Consider the following 26,460-nt stretch of genomic DNA (forward strand, 5'->3'; position numbering starts at 1 on the left):
ATTAAAGTTATCTCGGTTGGAATTATCACAGATGCTTTAGAGATCTTTGAACCTTATATTATAGAAGTTATTTGTTATATTAGAAACTTAGATTATTTGAACTATTATTATAAAGGATGATATATGTACAGTGAAGGATAGTGCAATACCATCCCTGTAATTATTTATTATTCTTGTAGAAGTTCATATATGGCCATCAATCGTAGGTAATTATTTTCTGTGAATTTTACATAATTGTTGAAACAATCGAAATACCTATTGTTCTCACTTGCTGCTTTCTTAATTGACCGAAGTTACCGCGAAATAAATATTGAAAGAACAATTATGCCTACTTGCCTACAAGAAAAGTGAAAAAATGGCGAAGGTGACAATGTCGAGGATCGGATCATTTAACTTAATTATTAAACATATTATAATAATGACAATTGAACACATCACACATGTCAATCTAGGTATCTATACTAATACATTTAATTCTTAATATCAGTTTTTTCTAAAGTATTTCCTAAGAATTAAAACTGTTCATGCATAGGGTTATAATTCATTTTCATACTAGATATGATTGTTTTTTTTTTAAATTAACGACAGCAATAGTGCCTATTGTTAAGTTTCAGTTGACTTTGAAATTGCTGATATTGATTTTTTTGTAAAGGAAAATGTATACAATATAAAAATATTAACTAAAATACCTACTTACGCACTAGTAATTTAATTGCATTCATATTATATTTCTACGTGGCTGTGGCTATCTTTTAAATAATGTTTAGAGTCTACATTTTTACAAGCTAATTTCTAGGTACCTGGTGTTTTATCATGTACCTTTTAGAAATGTAATTACTGTTAATTATTTAAATATTATCTAAATACATTCGACTCGTCAGCGAAGCTCCAAAAGGTAATCGCACCATCATAAATAAGTGCTGACATCTACTCATCTTGACATCTTTATTACCGGCGTAACACTACGAAAAGCTACAGCGTGCTTTTTAAATCATCTACGGTTCTAACCGAAAACATTGCTGTCCCGTCTTGAGACTGCTTCGCTACTCGACACGCTGTCTTGACGGACGCTGAACAAACATGTATCTCTTCACCTCCAGTTTCGCTCTTAGCTTTGACAAGTTAAAACTCTTTCGAGTTTCGCTAGCTTCTTGACTGCAACAAGTTGAAACTCTTATTTGAGTTTCGCTAGCTTCTTGACTGTAACAAGTTAAAAAAAACTCTTGTTGTATAGTTTCTACGAGTAAACAGCAATGTAGTTGTATCGGTCGCGCTCCATGGGGGGCAGATCTGTGTTGAGGGTCCGCCCCCACGTCAGCACTGGGGACACGGTTCCCACGACGGGCTCTGGGCTGTCATTGATTTGCTTTCTGACCTGGAACAATAATGATAACGTTATAGCTTTGGGAACATTGGTTTCTGTCGATTTGGGCAAGAAGGAGGTGCACCAATCATAAAATCCATACTATAAGTTTGACTATCGCACTCCATTCACAAAATGCCCGCCCAGTCAACCAATTGGAACCCTAGGCCACTCTACAATCATGTCAAAATGACAAGCAGTAAAAATAGAGTCGAAAAGCGGTAAACCACTTTTTTTAGCTGACCGTACTCTGATCTGAGTGGGATACTGAAATGGTAGCGACTGGTGCACCTCCCTGAAATACAATCCTGCCGACGTATCACATTGTTAATGATATTGAATTGTGACCAATGATTGATTTAATGACATATACTGCAATTTTAATGAATGGGAAACTATGCTTGGCAATTTAATGAGCCCTACTACGTAATGATAGAAACTTAAACACCACACCAACCCAGTATAAATCCAAAACGTTAATTCAAATAAATAGGCCAATTTATCTTTATTAGGAATGCAGGTATTGTAAAACACAGTCAACTTCAAATATGATCCAAAACTAAGTTGGATTATTTCCTTCTGCAGATAAATTAAAGCAACCCAAAAAGAAGACTACTAATAAATAAATAAAAATAAATATTTATTTACTTGTTGACTTTATGGACCATAAATTAATTCCGACTACCGGATTCGTTACCTATTAAAAATAAGAGTCCGCAGAAAGCTCGAGGTCTCCATACAAATGCATGTAGTTACGCTCACATTTTAGAACAATACATGTATTTACAAAGAGAACGTTGTATTTATAAAACAAGATAAAAAAAATAATGACAGGCATATCTAGATATGCCTCATGCCATTGTATGCACATATAGTTCTAATCACAATCCAAGACGAAGCTCATTTTGGAATTCAAGGTGAAATTCGGCGATCTTACTGCGAATTTTTAGATAGGTATATTATGAATTTTCTGAGATGGTTTTTTGGCTTTTGCCGTAATCTGTTAAACAAAAGCCTTTGTTTCTATTATTCACGGCGGCTTGCTACCGTTTAAACGGCACGCGCTAAAGTCTCAGTTTAGTTAAAAAGCAGCTATCATGATAGCACTAAGGTTCAAATTTATGAAACAGTTCGCAGTATGCAGGTAACTTTTTTAGAAGATGACAAAACGTGTTATCTCCGAAAGGGCTTTTTATGGATTAGAACCTTATTTACTATCATGATAGTTGCTTTTTAACTACACTGAGACTTTAGCGCGTGCCGTTTAAACGGGAGCTAGCCGCCGTGAATAATAGAAACAAAGGCTTTTGAATAACAGATTACGGCAAAAGCCAAAAGACCATCTCAGAAAATTCATACTATATGTATGTGGAGAATTGCCTAGCCTATGCATGATAGACATGATAGTGGAAGGCAAAGTGCACATAGACGACTGATGGATGAGAGGCGTGACAAGTGAACCGCGACGAGATCTGATATCAGGAGGGTTACCATGAAGTACTAAAGTCGTCCAGTTTAGGTCGAGAGAAAGAGACACATCTATACCAGTTATATAGCACCGTCCCTCTCTCACAAACTGAACAGTTTTAGTACTTGCTGGTAACCCCTCAGATCATCTCGCGGCGCCCGTGACCTCTCACGGACCTCACGTGTTTTGTGAAGAGTTTGTTACGTGACAGTTTTAGTCAGCCCAACATGCAAAGCGTTAATAATGAGTTGTTAGTGTTCACCGTCTCATTGTTCTCTATATACACAAATATGCTATTGCACGTAAACAGCGTAAACCTACTTTTTATAGGTATTTAATTATGTAATAAAATTAAAAACAATTGTTATACACACGTATGCGCACGCGCAGTTAAATAATGCTAATATAGTAGGTACTCAGTGGTACCTAAGAATACTTAGAACATTAGAACCGAAAAGTATAAAGATTAATTCAATTTTAATAGTTTCATGCGTTCGATTCACGTTTCAGAAATAAAATAAAAACATAAGTTGTTTCATGTTATTAAAACACAACACAAACACCACTCAGATATCATGAAAACTCAATTTTTGTTTCGATTAGCGACTTAAGTTATTGCCGCCTGTGGTGCCACGGGACTCACGGGGCCTACGCACTGTTGAATGACGCGATACTTGTACGACATGGGATTATTTTTGTTTTTTGATGATAACTTTTTATAGTCAAATGACTCATAGAAATTAGGAGGGATATCCCCAACATCCTTACCAAATATCACAGAGATTTTTGTTACGACCACAGAATATATAATAGTACAAGTTACGACTATAAAATGTTATCACCAAAGACAGAAAAATCACGTCTTAAGCTCTGGTCTCCTAAGTTAGTGATGCAATAATATAGCAGCTGTCTCTGTCTCCATCTTGTTACATATTCTTACTCATACAGCATGTAAACGTAATACGGGCGATAAATGAAACTAGGCATATAATTCATTAGTGTTATCAATTATCATTAATTAAGAGGTGTTTTTGAGTTAGGTACTCTTAATTTTCACCCCATAATGATGAATGATTTAGGCCACGTCTTTGCCTTTGGCTAGTCTGTGGTCAAGCCCATTTATAAAAAAAAAAAACATGACAGGTTTACAAGTGAATTTAGGAGGCAGCCAGAGGGTTACAAGTATAGCGTCATTCTTTACGTAACCAATCAAGATAGAGAACAACGAGCGATGAAATATCACACACCATGTTACCCGTGAGAGTACGCCGTCGGCCCGAGCGCCGCTTGCGCCGGCACCAACAGCGCGCCCCCCCGCGCCCGTACCCGCGACTGCGGCGTCCCACCTCGGGCGGCGCCGGCGGCGACTCGGCGGCGGCCGGCGCGCCGGCCGGCTGCACGGCGCGCTTGTACTCCATGCTGTGCGCGTTCAGCTCGCTTAGTGTTGCCTCCGAACTGGACACATAAAATAATAATAAGTTAGATGACTCCAATGGGGACTATAGTTTTTTTGCTCACCAGTTGGCGCCACTGTTGAGTAAAGTCCAGAGATATAGTTGTCATAGTTAAAGGCGACTTAAAAGATCGGCGTCGAAACAAAGTTTTGAATCTTATTAATTAATTATAAATAATATGTAGATTATTAATTGTAAATAACTTGTCATTTTATTTTTGCTCCTCTTTTTCTTAATTTCGCTTTCAAATCGTTCACATTCATATTTGCGATAATTTCACGAAGGAGATCACTTTTCAACAGGTAAATATAAAGAAATTATAATTTATGTCACGAAGCCCGCCAAAACCAGTAGTAGTAGTAGTAGTATTTAGGACCTCACGCGACAACAGCGCCCCTAGCGGCTAATTCATACGCGATAGCCCCCAGACGCTGGTCGTTTTGAACCGTCGGCGACAACGTCCACCTGGACGTCGTCCGCGGCGTCTCTACGCTATGTTCGTAAATGTTCGGGAGTGGTCGTTCTCGTCCGCCGCGTACGACGTCCGGACGCTGCACTGAAATAACTTCCCCGTCGTCGACGGTTCAGAACGACCAGCGCCTAACAGTTAAAGAAGACTCTAGCCGTAACAGCATCGAAAGTAGCCAATTAAATAATGCTTCTGGAGTAACTAAATTGTAACCGCTAAACAAAAAGGTATATGTATTACGTAGAAAAAAAATTTAGGACGTCAGATTCTTTTAGAGCTACGGGGCCGCTTCTTGAGTCTTATGAGTATATGATGCGCAGGGATGAAGGTCACGTGACAAAAGATATTGCGAATGAATGTGGAAGGAATAAATGAGAGAGAAAAACCAAAGATGGATGGACTATGTCAGAAATTATATTGAAACGAAAGCAAGTGTATATATGGGATAAGGGTAAGCGAATGATGATGATGAATGATGACTTACTTAGAACTAATGGCGCAGTATTCATTCAGCTGTTCCCACGTGCAGCCGAAGGTGCAGCACTGGTCTGCGATGCCTGCCTGTCTCTTCCGCCGCATGCCTGGCTGCTCTACTACTGAAAAGACAACAGTGGTTTAATAGTTTTATATGACTACCTACTACATAATATTAGAGAATGGTATCAACATACGAAGCCAGTGTCATTGATCACATGGCTTGCAATTTAGATTCCTATATATTCATCTACATATAATGATGATGGCAAGGTACCTTCAACAAATAAAAATTAAAAAAATTACTTATTTTATTGAAATGATTGAGAAACATGAATTAAAATCGAAATTAAATAATTTTCATTTTGAAGTCTAAGAAAAATTGGTATCGTCAGAAATTAATTTAGACCTCTGATGACCTAACTCGTATAGCCGTTTTGCTTTGCTGCTGACTGTACAGTCTACTCGGAGAACCTCTGAAACGTAATTTATGTTTACCTATTTATACCAGACGTAAACAATCAAAAGGTCAATAATTCTGCGATAAAAACGTATATATGTAGTATTGATACAGTACACATAGTACAATTATGATACATTGATAATTTTAGACTACTATATCGGCTGTACACTCACATTCCTAGGCTATTTATTTATATTTTTATAATTAAGATTTCCTTCGAGTGACCTTAAGTACCTTAATACAAGACTTACGTAATATTTATAATAAGAAAATGAGTAATATGACCCACATGGGCATTGCCTCTTTACGCAGTAAACAAGTATGTGATTGCAAACTATTTAGCCGGATCTATTGTTATCGAAACTTGCTGAAATGTTTTTAATTAAAGCATGTTTAACCTTTGACCCACGCTTTACTATTTTGTGCTGAATTAAGTAAATTATGCTCAGTCAGCTGCAGAGAGAGTGACGTCATAGCGTCGCATCTTTCGCATTGTCGTGTCTTTTGTATCATCGTTTTCGCATGTTCCTTATGTACGTTTTCTTTCGCATGTTCCTTATGTTCATTTCGTTCAGTGCTAGCGACAGTGAGAGTAAAGGTAAAGGCTACCACCTTTTTCTCACTTAATGGTCTCACCGGAAGACCAGCGCTGGAAGTCGCCAGCAATATGCTGAGGTGGAGCCATTTCGTGGCACTTTATTACTATTTTATGTCAGTGTAAAATTGTTTATTATTTTATGTGTGCTTTCGAATAAAAATATTCTATTCTATTCTATTCTATTCTTTTTTTCAGACTATCGTATTTTTGGGCCATTTTTTTCAAAGTTGCCTACTTTTTTGTAACATTTATACGTATTTTTTACGCGATTCATACTCATCAGGATCGCAAGGTCTTTCGATCTGATAGGAGAAAATAATGTCCCAAGATTTCGATACATTTTTTAAATCTTTCATTCCGTTACCGCCATACAAAATGTATGAAAAAATGGAAAAAACCCTGAGACACTTTTTATCTCCGATTAAGATTGAAAGAGCTCGCGATCAACCACTTTTTTAAGTAGTGGAAACCACATAAAAATTTCCAAATCCAAAAAACGTGGGGTGGACAAGTTTGAAAAAAAAAATGGTCCTTTTACGTGCGTATTGATTTATGTATGGTCGTTTCGGTGTTACAAGATTACACGCTCGTAACCATCTCTACTCATGAACTGCAAAATCGCTCAAAATTTAAAATTGCTCGTATCTAGGTACTTATGAGCTTCAAAGCGCTTTACTTTTTTTTTTAAATTTAATCTATGTATACGCGTATCTATGCGTGTACGCGTAAATTTTTTTAAATTTAATCTATACGCGTATCTATGCGTGTACGCGTAAATAATCATCATTCTCCTTGCGTTATCTCGGAATTCGCACGAGGGTCAGCTTTGACAACTAATTCCAAGTTTTGGCGTAGACACTGGTTGTGCGAAAGCGACTGCCATCTGACCTCCCAACCCGATTTGATTCTAGTATTATCATTCGGTTTAAGAACGCTGTTTTCTCAGTAGGTACCTAACCTATACTTAATAGATGTAATTTTCCTTCACGTTTACGATATCCAAAAACGTACCAGGGTGCATAGCCGAATGGCACAAACGCTTACGAACCGCTCACGAAACGAAACGCTAGTAGATATCTATCTCTATCGCTCTTTCGTATTGGCAAGACAGAGCCAGACTAACTTTCGCGGCGTTTCGTTTTCGTTTCGCGTCGGAGAAATGCCATTCGGCTACGGGGCCTGTCCCTCTAGAACCTCAAACACTCATGGTAGCGCCTCCATTTATCACTCTAAATGACAGTCAAGAGCGTACAGTTCAAAGTTTCCTTGCCATCTAATTGAATTGGCATAATTAGCATATTTTTGGCGTAAGATAATGTTGTTGACAATACTACATGCCATTCGTGGTGACCTTAGTAGCGTGAACACCTAGATAACGCTGTTGCTTCGCGGATGCTAGATATTATGATTATTACCGGCTCGTGTACTAAATTACTGTAACTAATTAGTAATTTTCCATATTCATTGGCAATTTATTATATACCTACAGATATATGCAGACTTCTAGAAGTAACTAGACCCGTCGAGTTCGAGATCGTTACGTAGCATGTAAATACATAGCAATAACAGGATACGTAGCCAAATACACTCTCGCTGTTTGGTATTGCCGCGACAGAGCTAGAATGCAATTATTGTATTATGTTATGTCAAGTTTTTTTAGTATTTCGTCTTTCTTTATTTTGTTTTGTGTTGCAAAGCATGTAAGTTTGTGGTTGAATAAAGAATTTATCTATCTATCTAATGCGATCAGCATCTGGCGTCAACGATTGTCATTTCGGCTAGCCCGGCAGAGATGAGTACCTACCTATATTTAAGGGCGAATCAACTTTTTGTCCGACTCAAATCTGTCCGCACGTTAACATCGTTGTAAAATTACACCCTTAAATATTGATTTATATTGGTATTTTCACTGAATGCTGTATATTAGAATTAGAACATAACCCTCACTGTTAATTAGATCCAATAAACTGAAACTTTGTTCATTAGAAGTTCGATTTCTTGGCAACTCCAGATACATTTTGACTATTTTGAGCAACGCCAGAGACACCAAAAATGTCGGTAAAAAAGTTGATTCGCCCTTAGTTAAATAGTTTTTTCTTTATTGATCTGGCCCATATAGGCTTTGTGTATTCGATATGATATTGACATGTCATAGTTTTGACAATTACTTAGTAGTGTATTAAAGCCCGTTTCTCAACAGCAATTGATGTAACCACTATCACAGGTGTATGGTAGTTTTAGAAAAAAAATACGAATTTAAGAAAACTAACTATGCCATTCTGTTTCCTATAATGGACCTAACTATATGCTGAAGTTAACGGAATTCAATAAATACACGGTGTATAGTAAAATGTAGTCAAAACTTTGTCAAGTCCTGCCGCGCATAATATGAATTGTAAAACTATCCTAGCCCGTTCATAGTTGCATAATAGCTGTTTGGTCGTTAGAAGGACGCGTGGGTATGGCTGCATTTGACTCTATTTACGATGCGATGGTTCTCTTCCTGTATTTTATTTATTGCCATGGTAAGGTCGAACAACAACAACAAATCCTAAAATAAACAGTGCCAAAGGGCACAAGTCTTCACCTATTTCGTTAATTTGGACATATCAAGTTACTTGAGTCTTGAGTTATTGGTAAAACAATGTCGCGTTTACTTTTAGTTTGTGTATTTTATAAAATACTAGCTTTTGCCCGCGGCTTCGCTCGCGTTAGAAACAGACAAAAAGTAGCCTATGTCACATTCCATCCCTTCAACTATCTCCACTTAAAAAATCACGTCAATTCGTCGCTCCGTTTTGCCGTGAAGGACAGACAAACAAACAGACACACACACTTTCCCATTTATAATATTAGTATGGATTTATCCAGGTAAAAATAGAGAATAAACCTGTGGATCCCTGTATTTTTCGAAGCTAATTCGATTAATAGACTGGTAATACTGGTATGTGTTGCAGATTGCAGATCTGTCTGCTTACAAAAGCGATCGCCATATTATGAGTTTTAGTGGTAAGACTGAACTGTATACGAGGTTGAGTCACAGCCATCGTTTTTTTACGTCACATTCAAGCACTTAATATTTTGTTGATCGATGTAGGTCAAGTAAGTTGACGTTATTTACAGATTCTTCATTGGTGTCGTATTTTGCCGGGTTCCTGTTTCGCTGGATCCACTTTAAGACATCACAATATTTACAATCGAAACAAGAATCTGACAAAATAGAAATCTCGCGAATCGGCATCTGGGCCATTTTTTTCAAAGTTGTCCACCCACTTTTTGTAACATGGGAATTTTTTACGCGATTAATACTCAGAATCGCGAGGTCCTTCGATCCTGATAGGAGAAAAAAAAGGTCCCAAGATTTCCATTTTTTTCGAACCTTCCATTCCGTTACCGCCATACAAAATGTATGGAAAATGGTAACGGAATGGGAAAAAACCTTGGGACACTTTTTTTCTCCTATTAGAATGGAAAGAGCTCGCGATTCTGAGTGGAAACCACATAAAAATTTCCAAATCCAAAAAAAAAGTGGGGTAGACAACTTTGAAAAAAATGGCCCATCTAACTGTCGCTTATTTCACCACTGTGACATTGACACTTGACACTGACAATTCTGTGTCTATTTTTGGGCTGATAAGCAACATTAATATTCCTTTGAAGAACAGGCAATGAACGGCGAAGTGTCACTGTCGGGCGACAGTTGTCAATGAATCAGGCCCTGGTGGACGTGTGGGGTCACCCCAAGAGGGGCTATTGTAGACGTGGCAGACCCTGCTCATGATCTCGCTGAGCTAGTTAGAGTAGTTAGTCGTTGGACCTGTGAGACTCACCTGTGGGGTCACCCTAAGAGGGGCTATTGTAGACGTGACAGACCCTGCTCATGATCTCGCTGAGCTAGTTAGAGTAGTTAGTCGTATGGCGTGTAAGACTCACCTGTGGGGTCACCCCAAGAGGGACTATTGTAGACGTGGCAGACCCTGCTCATGATCTCGCTGAGCTAGTTAGAGTAGTTAGTCGTTGGACCTGTGAGACTCACCTGTGGGGTCACCTTAAGAGGGGCTATTGTAGACGTGGCAGACCCTGCTTATGATCTCGCTGAGCTAATGATAGTAGTTAGTCGTTGGACCTGTGAGACTCACCTGTGGGGTCACCCCAAGAGGGGCTATTGTAGACGTGGCAGACCCTGCTCATGATTTCGCTGAGCTTGCGGCCGCACAGCTTGACGCTGTGGGACGTGGCTGTCTCGGCCGGCTGCAGCGCCCACGCCGCCGCTAGGAGCACCACACAGTTGAGGAGCATGCTGCTGCCGCTGTAACAAGCACACAGATAAATAGAATATTTGTTAGCACACCTCGGTAAAAGGTAAAGTACTCAGTAAGAGGCAGACAACAGGCAGTTTTATCGCTATAGTCTTCGCCGCGGTTGCCGTCTCAAGGGGATGGAAAAATAAGGGCGGATTTTGTCTTCTTACTGTTAGCATGTGGCAGTATAATTTATTAAATACCTAGAATATCACAAAATAAACAAAGTCACAGATTACTGTTATAGTTAACTTGCAAGGGAATAGAACTTCGGAACGAATTTTAAAATCAATCACAGGCGGAACGGGATTTATGCCTCGTAAAACATATAAAACTTGTTTTATCAGAAAAGTAGTTTTTTTTATTTCGCAACAGAAACAAAAGAGTTAAAGCCCTTCAGACCCAACACATCCTTACCAAGTCACTATCAGGAAAAAACTAAGCCATAAGTTTAAAGCTGCCCTAGACAAAGTTAATTCTTTTCACAGATAGCATGTAGTAAACCGAAGATCGAATGTACGTAATTCGAGTAGCATTCGCTTTTATAGCGAAGGGTGGTAACCCGATCCGGGCGACGCCCAGGAATCGAATCCCGTTTCATTTCCTAAGTGTATCGAAGTTAAAATGCACTTTACTGTTACTTGCAATCACTGATTCCCTTCCCATTGATAAGGAAATTGATATCGGTGTTTATAAAAGTAGCAGTTGCAGTAAACGATGAGAATGATGTGGACAAAGTTCGCTCCCGCTGTTTTATTTTGAAGAATGAACAGTCAGCTCGGAGCACGATTACTTCACGCTGTTTACTAATGGTTTAAACTATAAACAGTTGATGTCATCTCAATTTGGTACTTACTATCTTTGTTGTAATCTCTGTTATGCAAGGAATACAGATTCGAAGATTTGTGCTCGCTGACTATTACTGCGAGACGTTTTTGTGTATTTAACGAAAGTTAAAAAATGCTGTTCTTCTATTGCACTATATCAAGAACGACTTAATACGGGCCTGACAAAGCCCATACAAAAAAGCGTACCCCTGAAATGTATGGGCCTTTTAGGCTTAAAACTAGATGGCGCTGTTTCGCAGCTTGGAAGTGGCCAAAATCATATTTTCCCCAAATATTTTTGCGTGTTTTTCTTTTTTATAAGAACACATGACATATTTCTTTATTTTAATATCATGATATCACGTAAATACACATTTAAAAAAAAAAGTACTTAGGCATCATCAGTGTAGTTATGATAATAGGTGGCGCTAAAAATATAGGTAGGTACGATTGTTAGTATGAAGATTCCTCCTGATTATCTTTAAGTATATTTAATCGTTATCAACTCGTTTATTCGTAGCGTCATCACTGCACTCTTAGGATTTTAATAACAGATCAGGAATTATGATATGGGTTGATGCAACCTGTTCTTAAAATCAGAATATGCCTGTAAGACATGTTTCCTAGTTATCGCAGCAGATGGCAACGTTCGGAAGTTCATTAAACCTCTACTGTTTACACTATTTTCATTATGTAATTTAAAACAATTCATCAAGTAGGTATAGCTACCTAGATACGTTTTGGCCGTTTTTACTGGACTGTAGACAGTGATACCTAATTGGAAGTGAAATAAAGTTTAAATAAATAAAATATATAGATACTATGTATACTTAGTACTTGTTATTCAACCCATTGACTAAAAGTTGTAGGTACACAGCGCGGTGCATCGCGCACGTCAGGGGTCCAATTGCTCGAGTACTAGTGTGGTAGTATCAGCCTCCACGTGCAGTGCAGTTGCATCTTTGATTGCCACTTAGCGTCCCGCGCCGTAAACAGGAAAATAACACCACTTTACAACGACCATTTTATATGGAACAGTCCATTTATAGAACTAGCACAACAATATAATTGTTTTATTACTTAGATTCAGAATAACATTTGTGTGTCACTTTTGATAAGGAGCTTTCCTTGTTCTCGGCTCGGATGTATTCAACAATAAGTGAAGTTCTTAAACGGTTTAATAAAACGATGATGACTTCACCTTCCTCTGATAAAAATGCAAATCAGCCTCTTCCTTTTTATAAGTGCCATGCCAAGAATAGCGTAGGGTGGGTGCTGGCTAACTATGTACCTACTGCTCGATTTTGCTTACATCACGGTCGGTGTAATGTAAGTCGTGGATGTTCTGTCGCCGTTATGTTTAGCTCCTACCTATGCCACTTACATAATTTGATTCGTCTATAGTTGCAGCTATCAATAGGTCTCGATGTTAAGGATCTTTGCGGTAGAAAAACAACTAAAATTGATCCGACCTCTAAGGGTAATGGGCAATGAGACTTCTATGTTTTTCTTATAGGTCATTTGCATTGCGTGGCTCGTCAAGTTCATCCAGACAGAAAAAGAGACCACCTTTCTGGTGTCTTTCTTTGAATGTTTCAAAATCAGAATATCCTGAATAGGTATGGTAATATTATAGATTTCAACGCAAACGCATTCGGTAAAAAGATAGGCTTGTCTGTGTTACGTTGCATACCTACCTATTTTAAGTAGGTAATCTTTCCAAGCATGCAAATTTTAGGGTTCAGATTTCTTGTCTCAGGAATGAGGTACTGTATACGTTGTGTGTGGGCTCTGTCCCCTTCATTCATTCATGTCTTTATCTACCAATATCAATTTAAAGTTAAGAAGTGAAGATGTGTCGCGCGGCGTGGCGGCGGTCTCACGCACACGACGCACTGTTTGGAGGAACAAGATCCTCGCGTAACGAGGTGTTGTGTTGTCTCCGCGGCGGCGGCGGCGGCGCGCGGCGGGCGATCACACGCAGGGCGCGTGCACGCCGGTCGCCGAGGCTCCGTCTCGCTCGGTGCAACAGCACTCGATTGGATAATTACGTGAATCCCTGGCTCGATTTGCAGCATTGCTTTGTTTGCTCTAGAACGCACGCTGCCTCACGTTACGGAGATCGACCTAAACGGTTCACGTTAACCGTTTAAGATGTTTAAGCCGCCTGAAGACATCTCAACGAGGAAAATCATATGATTCGCCGGTAATATTCAAGGCTGAGATTATGCAAGATGTCTGCAAGTCACCTGTGCATTTAATTGTGATCATTATGCCCGTTTATTATGCTGTATAATCTGACAACAAAAACGTATAAAAACTTGATTTCTGCATGCGCGTCCGAGAAGTTGCGCAAGTTGCTAAGTGGCGATAGAAGGCTAAAATTATACCTTCCCATGCTACCTACATACGATTACTTAGGCACGTTGTTGCTCCCGTCTACGAATAGCTCAAACCGGTATCTGTGCGCTGTGACTTAACTGCAGTTTTCTAATAATAACTTGATCATTCTACTAAACCTCAGAGAGTACGATTCTCATATTGCATACCTAGTGGTATTAGGTACGTGCGTGAGCCTCACGCGTAGTTTAGGTTTTCTTTGAAACTATTATACCTATTAGGCCGGTGTGCGTTTATGTATCGTTAGAGCAGACAATGATACACTTATGAGAGGGACACGTGGCGGGCCCCAGCGGGCATAGCAACCGGCGGCCAGCAGACACAAACACGTAGGTACCTAAATCTCAGCTCGGGACAAAAGACAATTGAAGAGTTTGCGGGGTCAAGTGTAATGTCGGCTCGCCCAATTGGCGAATTGCGGCGGTCAGTGCTCTAGCGGTGAGACACCTCACGCCTGTTCCTAGGTGGGGTGGGACCTAACCTAGTGCCCGCCACCTACGCGAACTGTCCTGCCGCGAACTGAAATAGCACAGTCACACGCTTTAATCGTACTTTATTATCATAGTCAATTACATAGGCATAGTAGAGTTACATTGCCGTGAGGCAGAATCTCACTCTGTCTTTATTTAGGTACCAAGTTGAACTCTAGTTATATCAGTATCTTCACTCTCAAAACACCTTGTCATTTCGTAATAGTATTTTATACAATCGTGATATAATACAAAGCTTTTCAGTCGAGTACCATGTTTAGGCCACGAAGCTTGCTGAGTGGCCTAATAGTAAGGTACGAGAGTGAAAAGCTTAATTATATTATATCACTATTGTATACAATAGGTACTTTTTCTACGAGTCATCATCTTCATCATCAATGGACAGAAATATCATCATTCATGCAAGTTAAAATTAATGTTAATAGCGTCGTTCACCGTTGTATCAACATCGAATTACCGATTGGCCGATAAAAAAAATGTGTTTCAAATGCAGAAAAATTTGCCAGGTATCGCAAATTAGTATAGAAATTGTATGAAATTCTATTTTGAAATTATTACAGTTAACTAAAAGTCAACTATAATGAGATTATTATAGTTGAGTTGGACCTGCCATAGAGTATCCAACACTGAAAAGCTAGCACTTATAGTTTAGTCTGTGGTGTCCTAATTGACAGATTACAGTCGACGAGTAGAAAAAGGATTATTCGTTATCTTATCCGTCATCGTCTTTTATCTTTCTTACGAAAGCACTTTCATATTTCGAATACACATCAACCATTACTCACTAAACGAGAGTACTTACAGGTCATATGTCAGAGGTGGTCGATCGTGACATCGGACATTGTGATTTTTCGAGACCGATTGCCTTCGACCCCAATTTAGAGTTTGTCCTGTCAAGCACCTACGACAACAACAGTTATTTTGTTATTTTTCGTTTCGTCACGCGTTTTCTTTGACCTAGGTCGGCACTTGTTTGGTTTGTAGTGGTTGTATGCATTTCCTGATAGGACGGTTCACTCGAACGTATCTACATTGTAATACACCTAACATTTATCTAAGGGCGGCACTTACATTCGAAGCTTGTGGGCCATGGTCATCAGATACCAAACAAGTTGTGAAAATAAAAATAACATAAGCATATTTGGGTGTCTGGCAACCGTCGAGCCAGAGAATTTTGTGCACAGCGGCAAAGTCTGTCTATTCTATACTGGGTCTATAGGAATGGGACGATTCCTCGAGTTGCCCTAGGGTTTGTAGGCGTTGAATAACGGATCCTTTTTTTAACATACCTAAATAATAAAATATATCATCCATTAAAATTGTACAAAATTAATATATTTAACTCGTTCGTTGACCGGTGTTTGTTGGTCATAAAGTTAGCAGAGATAGTCGGTAGGTAATTTCACGTTAGCAGTCCGGACTATACGCTCGGCGGGTCCGTTTACGATCTTCGTTTATACTTTATAGTTCCTAGAATAAGTTTTAAGCTGCAGATGTATTCACTGTGAGGATAAGGATAGACGACAATAATTAGACGCAACGTGGGACCAGTAAGGGCCACTTGCACCAACGAAAATGGAGGATCAACCCGAGGGTTTTTACATTATTTTATATGGAATTTGACAGTTGACAGCCCACTAACCCCGAGTTAAGTGGTTGAATTTATAAAATAATAATAATAAATAAATATTATAGGACATTCAAGTGGACGCCTAAGCTAATTTGGCAAATATATATAATATATAAATACTTATATACATAGATCAAATTGCTCATCACACTAATATCTTAAACGCGGCGCAGAGCAAATTTGTTTGTTCTTAAACGTCAAATTTGTTTGTCTGGTCTAGGTAGGTACCTACATTTTTACGCTGTACCTATTTATATGGATGCGGTATCAAGATTTGAGGCCTATTTATGCCTTTCACTCCTGTAGTTATTATAGTTATTTTCACCTGTCGTCAAGCACAAACTAAATATAAGCTGCCAAATATCTTATTGAGTAAAGTGGCAATACATTTGTACTACTAAGTAATGTTTGATTTTTGTTTATATTAAAACCTCTGCACGTGTTTATATTCTCAATCACTTTGCTATCTATACCTAGATGATTGAGAAGAAATGTTTTCGCAGAAACCGCTGTATTAGGCAACCATAAAATCGTATTCGTAGAATAAAAACATGGCGATAAATCACGTTTTTTCTAATCTTAAAAGGAAACAAATTACGCCTTAATTAAATCACACCTACCTAATGTTCATGTCTTATTACTTTAGTAAAAATCTCGGTATAATTTTTATTCGGAATTTCTTGCCATTAAAGAATATGGTGTTTTTTTCACATCGGAGCCGTGTTTGACCAATTAAGACAGATTTATTTATTTCTTAAAGAAAAAGACACAGTATCTTACTAGGTATTAAGTATGTACCTTTTTATACTACCTGTAGATTACAGGAAAACCTATTAGAAATCTACAGTCAAGCGTAAGTCGGACTTAAGAGAAAAAAACTCAAATTGAGATTTTTCACTCACTGCCGCTACAAGTACTTACTAAATGTTTTGAAATTTTGTAAGCGCCATGGACAGGTAGAAAGAAATTCATTTCTGTTTAGAAGTTGTTAAAAATTTTAAGCATTTGCCAAAATGACTTAAGTTCCTACTAAAAAAGAGGCGCTTACGACTGTTTAGAACTGCACTGACCATAATATTGCCCTAATAGGTCCAAAAAATGGTGTATATATACGAAAATAAAAAAATTGTGCCACCGACAACCAAAATCTGAAGTCTATTTGCTCTATCTCTTATAGTTTCCAAAATATACGCAAAATCTTTAAAGTACAAATCTAGTGTAGTCAGGCGCTCATGACCTTTTTGTATGGAAATGTCGAAATCCGACTCGCACTTTACCGATTTTCATAGAAAGTTGTGTTTTATTATAGTTTTAAAGGAGGTTTCTTGTTTTTAACCACCAACGCAAAAATATTATAATAATAATAGGTTTGACGCTTGACATTTCTGTCTGGCATCATAGCTCCCGAACGAATCAATCGATTTTGATTTAGTTTTTAATGTTTAAGGTGAATTCGTCGAGAGTTTTTTTGTACCACGTAGGTGGCAAACATGCATACGGTCCGCCTGATGGAAAGCGGTGACTGTTACATATGGACGCCTGCCACTCAAGGAGTGGCACATGTGCGTTGCCGACTCGACTCATTAGAAACTTGTACAAACCTGTACTTAGAAGGGGCCTGGGTGCCGAAGACTGAAGGAAGGAGGGGGAAGGAAGGAAGGAGTACCGCACCCTCGTTGAGCTCTGGCTGCCTTACTCACCGGCAGGAACACAACAATGAGTAAAGTCTAGTGCTACTTGATTGCGGTCTTTTGTAAAGCGGAGGTATTAGACTCTGCTCTACCTTAGAGTATATTCAATTTAGTATTAGAGTTATCAGTCAAGAAATTTAAATGCAGCGCCATCTATTATTAGTTTCGACAACTTTTCATGTGACTTTCCATGCCTAAAGGTTCGCACAAGTCTCAAGTCGCGTAAATTACTTAGTAAATTTTGCCGAGAGACGGCGCTAAATACAATAATACTCATTAGAGTACCTATACTTCTAGTCAAAGACATATATAACTCCGTATAGACAGATAAAGTCTAAGAATAAAACGTACTTACCTCAGTACCACACAGAAGAAGGGCTCAGCTAGATGGCGCTAATATTAATATTAACACGCTTTTATTAGGTCGTCGTGTATGTAACTAACTATGTAATGGAATTTACGGAGGCTAATTTAACCATCTTCCAAGGATCGTAGCGTAATGATAATTGGCAGCTGTATGTAGTTCTGATGACAGTACAATAATATGGTACTGTTGAACTGATCTGATGATGGAGCCGGAAGATATGAACTGGAACTACATGATGGAACATCGTATCATAGCTGTTTTTGGGTTTCTTAGAAAAGTCTTGTAATGAACTTTGACTACGATTCAAGGTCTGATGATGGAGCCGGAAGATATGAACTGGAACTACATGATGAAACATCGTATCATAGCAGTTTTTGGGTTTCTTAGAAAAGTCTTGAAATGAATTTTGACTACGATAAGGTTTCAAGGTCTGATGATGAAGCCGGAAGATATGAACTGGAACTACATGATGTAACATCGTATCATAGCTGTTTTTGCGTTTCTTAGAAAAGTCTTGTAATGAACTTTGACTACGATTAGGTTTCAAGGTCTGATGATGGAGCCGGAAGATATGAACTGGAACTACATGATAGAACATCGTATCATAGTAGTTTTTGGGTTTCTTAGAAAAGTCTTGTAATGAACTTTGACTACGATTAGGTTTCAAGGTCTGATGATGGAGACGGAAGATATGAACTGGAACTACTAAAAAGATCAAAGTAGTATTTAAAATAAGTTGGGATAGGGTTTTCTTGAGACCCTTAAGAGCAAATAAAGGGGGGCTCAGGGGCGATCGAAGCCCCCCACAAAAAAGACAGATCAACGTAGTATTTAAAATAAGTTGGGTTAAGGTTTTCTTGTGACCCTCCAGAGGAAATAAAGGGGGGGCTCGGGGGGCGAAGCCCCCGCAAAAAAGAAAGATCAACGTAGTATTTAAAATAAGTTGGGTTAGGGTTTTCTTGTGACCGTTTAGAGTAAATAAAGGGGGGGGGGGCTCGGGGGGCGAAGCCCCCCGCATAAAAGAAAGATCAACGTAGTATTTAAAATAAGTTGGGATAGGGTTTTCTTGAGACCCTTAAGAGCATATAAAGGAGGGCTCGGGGGGCGAAGCCCCCCGCATAAAAGAAAGATCAACATAGTAGAGAATGCCTTAAAGCATAAGTCCGCCTTTTGTACTGCAAGATTTTCTTTTATCACTGCTTCCAGTAGTTCCACAGGTGGTAAATGATCTTTATTACTAGATTCACCTACTTTTATCAATTTTAAAGCACTAGTGGATAAAATGCGTTTTTACCCGCTGGTATTAAAGGAAAAAACACGTGTTTCCGAGCTAGTGAGGGGAAAAATTTAATGTTGGCTGCTCGCGTGCGGTCCGTTTGTTAATGTAGGTAAGAATTTAGAATGGCGTCATTTTGTGAACATCAAAGGAGTGAGCCTTCTGTACTTGTACTATTATACATATATTCTGTGACAAAACTAACAACATGTGTTCCAAGTACAACATTCGAAATGCCGGAAAGTTAGTAGGTATCGACCGTAAATTGGCGAAATCCAATTTACGGTCAAATTAACACATGTGATGGACTGCCGTCTATAATAAATTGCCGCAATATGTGGTTGAAGCGCCTAAGTGTGTCGAACTTTAAGTACCTATCGCTTAAAAAATTGGCTGGTCGAGCACCCGTTCTACACTTATGACAATTTTTTTATTACCTAATTAGAAAAATATTTTTGTGCATTTTTTATGTGAATATTGCCTAACTTTTTGTAATTTCAATCTTCTGTCTATTTATTCTCTAAGTATTATTGTTGTATGAATATTATTTTTTTAAATCAAATCTTGACGTGTAAAATGGCGTTGAATGAATAAATGAATGAGTATGAGTAGTATGATTATTTTAACCATTGAAAGTTTGTACGGAACCCTCGGTGGGCGAGTCCGACTCGCACTTGGCCGGTTTTAAAGTATTAGGCGGGTGTATTTTGAGACTTTTGTCAAAGCCGACCCCAGGCTCTCAGGAGCCGTGGTTCATTCCGGGATAACGCAAGGAGGATGGGGGTGTATTTTGGGACTTTTGACAGTTCTGACTCACTCTCGACTTGTATACTTTTACAATCTCGATTGTAAAAGTATACTTTTTTTTATTTATTTGGATCTTCAACAATAAGTACACAGTTTCTTAGCGTTCTAACATGCACAGGAAAAAAAAGGTATGCGTCTTATTAATTATAGAAGACCACAGCATGCGTTAAAGTATGGAAAAATAATACAGGTTAAATTTATTCTACACATAGATTGTATGTGTATCACTTTTGAGTGATACACATACAAGTAACTATGTGTCTTCGCTCCCCAGATTTTATTACCTATATAGTCAATGTAGCAACTTCCTATTCCGACTCAGTAGTTGAATGTTCCACTGTAAACTAAGAGCTAGTGCCGAAAAAGGTATACGATGTTGAAACCTCGTTGCTAGGCGACAGGTAACCACTCTCGACACCTGTCAGGCGACTGGGTCAAGTAACAGATACTACCGCTAATCGAAGGTGTTTTGTTGCTCTTTAATAAGATATAAGTAGGTCTTTCTACTTTGATGGTTTCGTTATGATGTATGAATTAAAAGGCGTATTTATTTAGCAGAACATTGGAATTTCAAGGTGTAAGGTTATCTACAAATACATGGTCGCAATCACAGAGGTGGTTGGTTAGGTCACTATTTCGTTCATATTTAATATTAATTTCAGTTATTGTATGAAAAAAATTGTAATCTAGTGTATTTTATCATTTTCGTAGCTACGTTAGATTTGTCTTACTTATGTAAAGTTTCGTGTGCATGGCTGTTTGTGATTGTGCATGTGCGTACAGGCAGGGAAATTTTACTCATTATCAGGTGTTTGTTATGTAGCATAGTAATCAATTACACCGTCGCAAATACTTTACATCGACAAATAACAAATTACTCTTCATTAAGTTAGCGTTAATAACAAAACTATTAATTGTCTGTGTTGTTAATTAAATGTCAACACTTTCTTGTTTGTCTCACTGTAGAACGATTAAGGTAAGTTGTCAATGTTGCAATAAATCAAGTAAACACCTTTTTGACTCACGTAAGTAATACATATAACACAAACTGATGCCTGTATTCCCAAACGGGGTCGGCAGAGAACATAAAACTGATCAAGTTACCACTGTTGGCAATTAAGTAAAAGTAAACGAAATTGTGACATCGCAGTGACAGGTTGACCGCAGTCGACTTCTACCTCATCCACGGGAGGCAAAGGAATGGAGAAAATCTTAACCCATCACCACACGGGGAATAAGTAATAGTCTAGGTACTTATGTAAATCGTAGACTTGATGTGAAGTTCTCATAAAACTATCACGGTATTTGTCATAAGTGTAATATGCTTATTTAAGCGCACAAAATATTCAAATCATACCTAAAACAATATTATCAACTCATCCGTACATTTATAGGCTCTGCAATAAATATTTAGGGAGATAAGTTTTTTTGCATGAAATCTGTTGATATCACAGTTTTTTTTATTATATCACAATTCTATTAATATTTTTGTTATGAAAATAAGTAGGTCACGCGATTCTTGAATTGCGATTACCGATCAGTGAAACTAATATGTGTAAGACTAACATTAACACTAAACAACTTAGGTAATACAAAATTAATACTATATTTTTTAAACGGCCTCTTAGTCTAGTTGGTTGTGGGCCTGTCACCGATGGGCTAAGGTTGAAATCCCGGGAAGGAAATTTTGTATGTATTTGTAATCAAATAATTGTTTAGAAGATGTTTTTTTATATACAGGTACCTATATATAACTAGAAGTCCTCGTCTAGTAAGACAAGCCTTAACTATTGACTAATCTGACGTTAAGTTGTGCGTTTTCACATTATCCGATTTGATATCGGATGTAGGAAGGAAGGAATTCAAAGACTTAAATGTATGGGATATTGGTCCTACATCCGATATCGGATCGGATAATGTGAAAACACACTAAGTCAAGCCCATTTGTAAGATTTAAGATTCTTCTATAGGTAGTATTCTATTTCTGCTATAATTATAAAATATTTTAATTTAAACTGAAGTTAAAAGAACTCTATGGTAAAAAAATATATTTAAACACAAACTAGAAGTCACTAAATTGTAGAACCTTTTTTTACACTTTACACCATACACTTACGAAGAGCGGGTTAAAACGCCGCTACACGTTTTTAGGAAATAACCGGTATTATATTCGCGATATCACTCATTAATAAAATAAAACACAATTTTGCAAAAGAAAAATCCGAACTGTCCAATGAAAATACACTATAGTAAAAGTACCTGCTAGTGCAATGCTCAATAGAAGACACCTTTCTGTCACAGTTTTGTCGACTTAAGAATCTTAAGATTGATTGTGGCATCTACTGGCACACTGTCACTGGTACTTTTACCTTCTAAGGCCGCAAGAACACTCACCTTATATGCAGAATACGCGCAGGTCCGTGGATCCAAGGCCGTTCGATCGCGGTTCGCTGGTCGCGCGGTGTGTCGCGGCGAGACTGTGCGCGGGCTTCGGCTGCCCGGGCCGCGTGCGCGCGCGCCGCTTAAATAACGCCGGCGCCGATGGGCGGCGCGCCACGCCCGCTCCCGCTGACCCCGCTCCTCCCACCAGCACGCTCCAGGCCCTTCGAGGGTAGCCCTGCTGAAGATGACGGGGTGCCTAGCCTAAGACAGAATCGCTTAGCGAACTAATTGCAACTGTCACTGACGCGCTGATATCGAGGAGTGATAATTTAATTTTATAATTTAGATTTTATTTATTGCTGACATTTCTGACATTTTTATATCTTGACTTGTAATTATAATTATTTTGATTTGAATTTTAAGTAGCCTAGGACTTAATGTTAATAATAATAGTGTTATTTTTATTTTACTTTTATACTCATATTGTACTAAACCTAACTTAAGAAGGAAGATAAATAAAGGAAATAATAATATTCATTTATTGAGGACCAACTCATTAATAATAATATATGTAACTCTTATTTAATCTGTGAGTTTTATGATTTTATTTTTTTATGCTATATTATAAACAGAAAAAATGTGTTGAAATTGCTGTTAAATTATGTATTTTAGAACTGTGATTTATTCTAATTGTACCTAGTTTTGTTTGGACCTTATGTTGTCTGCAATAAACGGATTAGGTATATTCCCCATACATACACCTCCCCCTTATCCCCTATACGCTCCCTGCGTTTTATAATTTCCATTGACAAAGACGCTACACTCATTTTTTATCGCGGTTGCATTTAGCTGGTCTCATAGATCACTATTCTTCTAGTGGGGACCTGTATCATAATAGTGTAGTACCTATAGGCAATTAGACATCTCGTCACTAAATCTTTCATCTACCTTGCGATATATCGCGAAAGGGCAACTGTCGCGAATCTAGTGTGCACGATGAGGCACAGGATAACAGAGTCTCCCCACCCTGCTGATCTGATTGCATTACCTTTCCTACCGGCGTATCATGCTTCCAATTTTATCACTTGTCCACGTGGATAAGACAACTGTCACTCTCACTGTGACATACTTGCCAAAGCGTGACGGATGCTTTATCCACGTGGATAAGTGATAAAATTGGAATCATAATCATAATACGCCGGCTGGTATAATTCCTAGGACGCCACAACCTTCGTAATTATTCTATGTAGTGTGTAATATCATTCAAATTATCATTGAGGTAGAGACTACATGCCAGTGAGGCTAGAGAGGCAACGTTACTAAAATTAATCGAAACATGTCAAGCGTTTTCCGACTTCATGTGACCCCCGCTCCGCCATATTTTGCAAAATTACCAAGCCTCCCCCCTCCCCTCCTAAAATTAGCTTGTAGGTATGTAATGTTTATCACTGTATTATATCAACTATGACAGTTCTATTTTGGACAACTTGTTGGTAAACATGATTTGATCATTCGATTTGAAATAATTTGTGATTACGTAGTGATGAATAATACGATCTCAAATAGAAAAAATCTCTTTATTTACATGAACATATTTACATAATTATATAAGAAATTAAGACTAAACTTAAAAGCTAGCTAATGTCCAAAATAGGCCCTTGATCGCAATGCTGATACGTTGTGCGAGGAAGTCGCCAGCTCTTCGGTCACCAGTTACCTCAACCAGACGCTTCGCGATTTCTGTGAACAACTTGTTCGCGCTGGGACCCCATGGACCTAAGTAGAGTTTCTACGCCAAAGGGTAAATAGTAGAAATAGTAATAGAATTGATGTGCTAGCATTGCTAAGGGTTGCTCGGCGACTTTTTTGTCGGTCACATCTGGTCTATTGGGCTAGTATGAGAGTGCGCACACTTTCATACTATCCCATAGACTAGATGTGAGTGACAAAAAAGTCGCCGAGCAACTTTGTCGCCCGTGGGCGCACCCTCTAACACCTCACACTTTTTCAATCATTGTGCCAAAATCGGACCCAACGCCAACCCAACCCAATCCAACGTTGCATTACGAGGATTTGGCTGGAGCTCGGGTGAAACATATTTTATTTGGCTACTGAGTAAAACACGTAAGATAAAAGAATAAGATAAGGTAAGATATAATTTTTAAGAAAAAAAAACCGTCGCCTTTCGGGTTCTGGTGAAAGCTACTTGCGAATGTTGGTTTATGTAGAAATGTGTAAGTATTTTTTAAAACTGCTTTTAATGCTTTAATTATTAGATGGCAACACAAATGAATATACGTATAACGTTAAGGTTTGAGGAGTTTCCTCAATTCCTCATGAATCCGATTATATTATAAGAAATCGAAGCTTGACAAACTTTGACTTCAAAACATATGCTTAACAAACATAACTAAATAAATGTCACTGTTCTGAACTTAAATGCATGCTTTTCTTACAAAAATACCAAAGTCACTATGAGTGTGCCGTTCAGGTTTGAGGAGTTTGGTTCTGGCCATCATCAGCAATTCCACTGCACCAAATGTCACTGTTCTGGACGAAAGTGCATACTGTTCTTATAAAAATACCAAAGTCACTATAAGCGTGCCGTTCAGATTTGAGGAGTTCGGTTCTGACCATCATCAGAAATTCCACTGCACCAAATGTCACTGTTCTGGACGAAAGTGCATGCTGTTCTTATAAAAATGGCAAAGTCACTATAAGCGTGCCGTTCAGATTTGAGGAGTTTGGTTCTGGCCATCATCAGCAGTTCCACTGCACCAAATGTCACTGTTCTGGACGAAAGTACATGCTGTTCTTATAAAAATACCAAAGTCACTATAAGCGTGCCGTTCAGATTTGAGGAGTTCGGTTCTGACCATCATCAGAAATTCCACTGCACCAAATGTCACTGTTCTGGACGAAAGTGCATGCTGTTCGTATAAAAATACCAAAGTCACTATAAGCGTGCCGTTCAGATTTGAAGAGTTCCGTTCTGGCCATCATCAGCAGTTCCACTGCACCAAATGTCACTGTTCCGTACCTAAATGCATGCTGTTCCTTTAAAAACACAAAAATCACCATATGTATGCCTTTCAGATTTGAGGAGTTCCCTCGATTTCTCCAGGATCCCATCATCAGAACTGGGTTCTGAGAAAAATGGGACCAATCTGTATGAATATACATTCAATCAAAAAAAAAATTTTCAAAATCGGTCCAGGAACGACGGAGATATCGAGGAACAAACATAAAAAATAAAAAAAAATAAAAAAAAAAACATACAGACGACTTGATAACCGTCCTTCTTGAGATATGAGGCGACGGTTAAAAAGTAATCCCTAGGGAAAGTAAAGTTGCATAGAGACGAGCAAAGGCGAATTTAAGAATCCGTCGCCCCGGGCCAGTTATTGCCAACGGGCCATTAAGTGACGACAAAATAAGGAAAAATTTGCTTCACCGCCCCTACAAGAGCCTGCTTAGGACTGTATTTTGGCCTTATTGTTCCTAACCCCTGAACACGTGTAAAACTTGAGTCAGTGCATGTAGCTAGTATCGTCGTGGCCTTCAAAAAGTAACATAATAATTATAAAGAGGAAGTTCGAAACGAGTGGCGATAAATGAAAACAGGACCAGAGGGTGTTTTAAATCGACATGAGTTACGAATTCCCTTTTCGCACGTGTATCGTTCGACGTTTTTCAGTGCAGATGGTCCTCCAAAGTTTCGACGTGGGGGACCGATTTTTGAATCTCTAACGCATGAATTCGCCGTTCGAAAGTCTGTGGAAAACGACGTAATGCTGACAAAAATCCACCACTACTTATAGTGCGTAAAAAGCACCTTCAGTACTGAAAATGAATATTATTATAACTCTAGTTACTGAACAGTAGTTAATTTACCGGATTAAATTTTAATAATTCCACACAGCCAATTTGGAGTTATATTCTACTTAGCATTGGGTCTTAATAAATGAAATGCCATACAGATATAATGTTTATGTTAAA

At 38.4% G+C, this 26,460-nt stretch overlaps 1 protein-coding gene across 7 annotated transcripts; it reads right to left on the reverse strand.

Annotated features, from left to right (window-relative positions):
* Nucleotides 1-576: 576 nt before the first annotated feature.
* On the reverse strand, nucleotides 577-22,608 carry LOC125228966 (bombyxin-related peptide A-like). 7 transcript variants are annotated; one of them, XM_048133702.1, is made up of 5 exons: nucleotides 22,474-22,608; nucleotides 10,429-10,598; nucleotides 5,239-5,347; nucleotides 4,079-4,286; nucleotides 577-1,375 (listed from the first exon to the last, which is right to left on the reverse strand). In XM_048133702.1, exons 2-5 carry the CDS (start codon nucleotides 10,586-10,588, stop codon nucleotides 1,238-1,240), a joined length of 615 nt encoding a protein of 204 aa, XP_047989659.1. In that variant the 5' UTR covers nucleotides 10,589-10,598; nucleotides 22,474-22,608; the 3' UTR covers nucleotides 577-1,237. The 7 variants fall into 7 exon arrangements, with proteins under 7 accessions (XP_047989659.1, XP_047989664.1, XP_047989658.1 ...); XM_048133707.1 differs by having other exon boundaries at nucleotides 4,087-4,286; nucleotides 5,239-5,350; XM_048133701.1 differs by having other exon boundaries at nucleotides 5,239-5,350.
* Between the last annotated feature and the right edge of the window lie 3,852 nt (nucleotides 22,609-26,460).

Source organism: Leguminivora glycinivorella, chromosome 8 (genome assembly GCF_023078275.1).
Source record: "Leguminivora glycinivorella isolate SPB_JAAS2020 chromosome 8, LegGlyc_1.1, whole genome shotgun sequence".
In the NCBI taxonomy this organism is placed as follows: domain Eukaryota; kingdom Metazoa; phylum Arthropoda; class Insecta; order Lepidoptera; family Tortricidae; genus Leguminivora; species Leguminivora glycinivorella.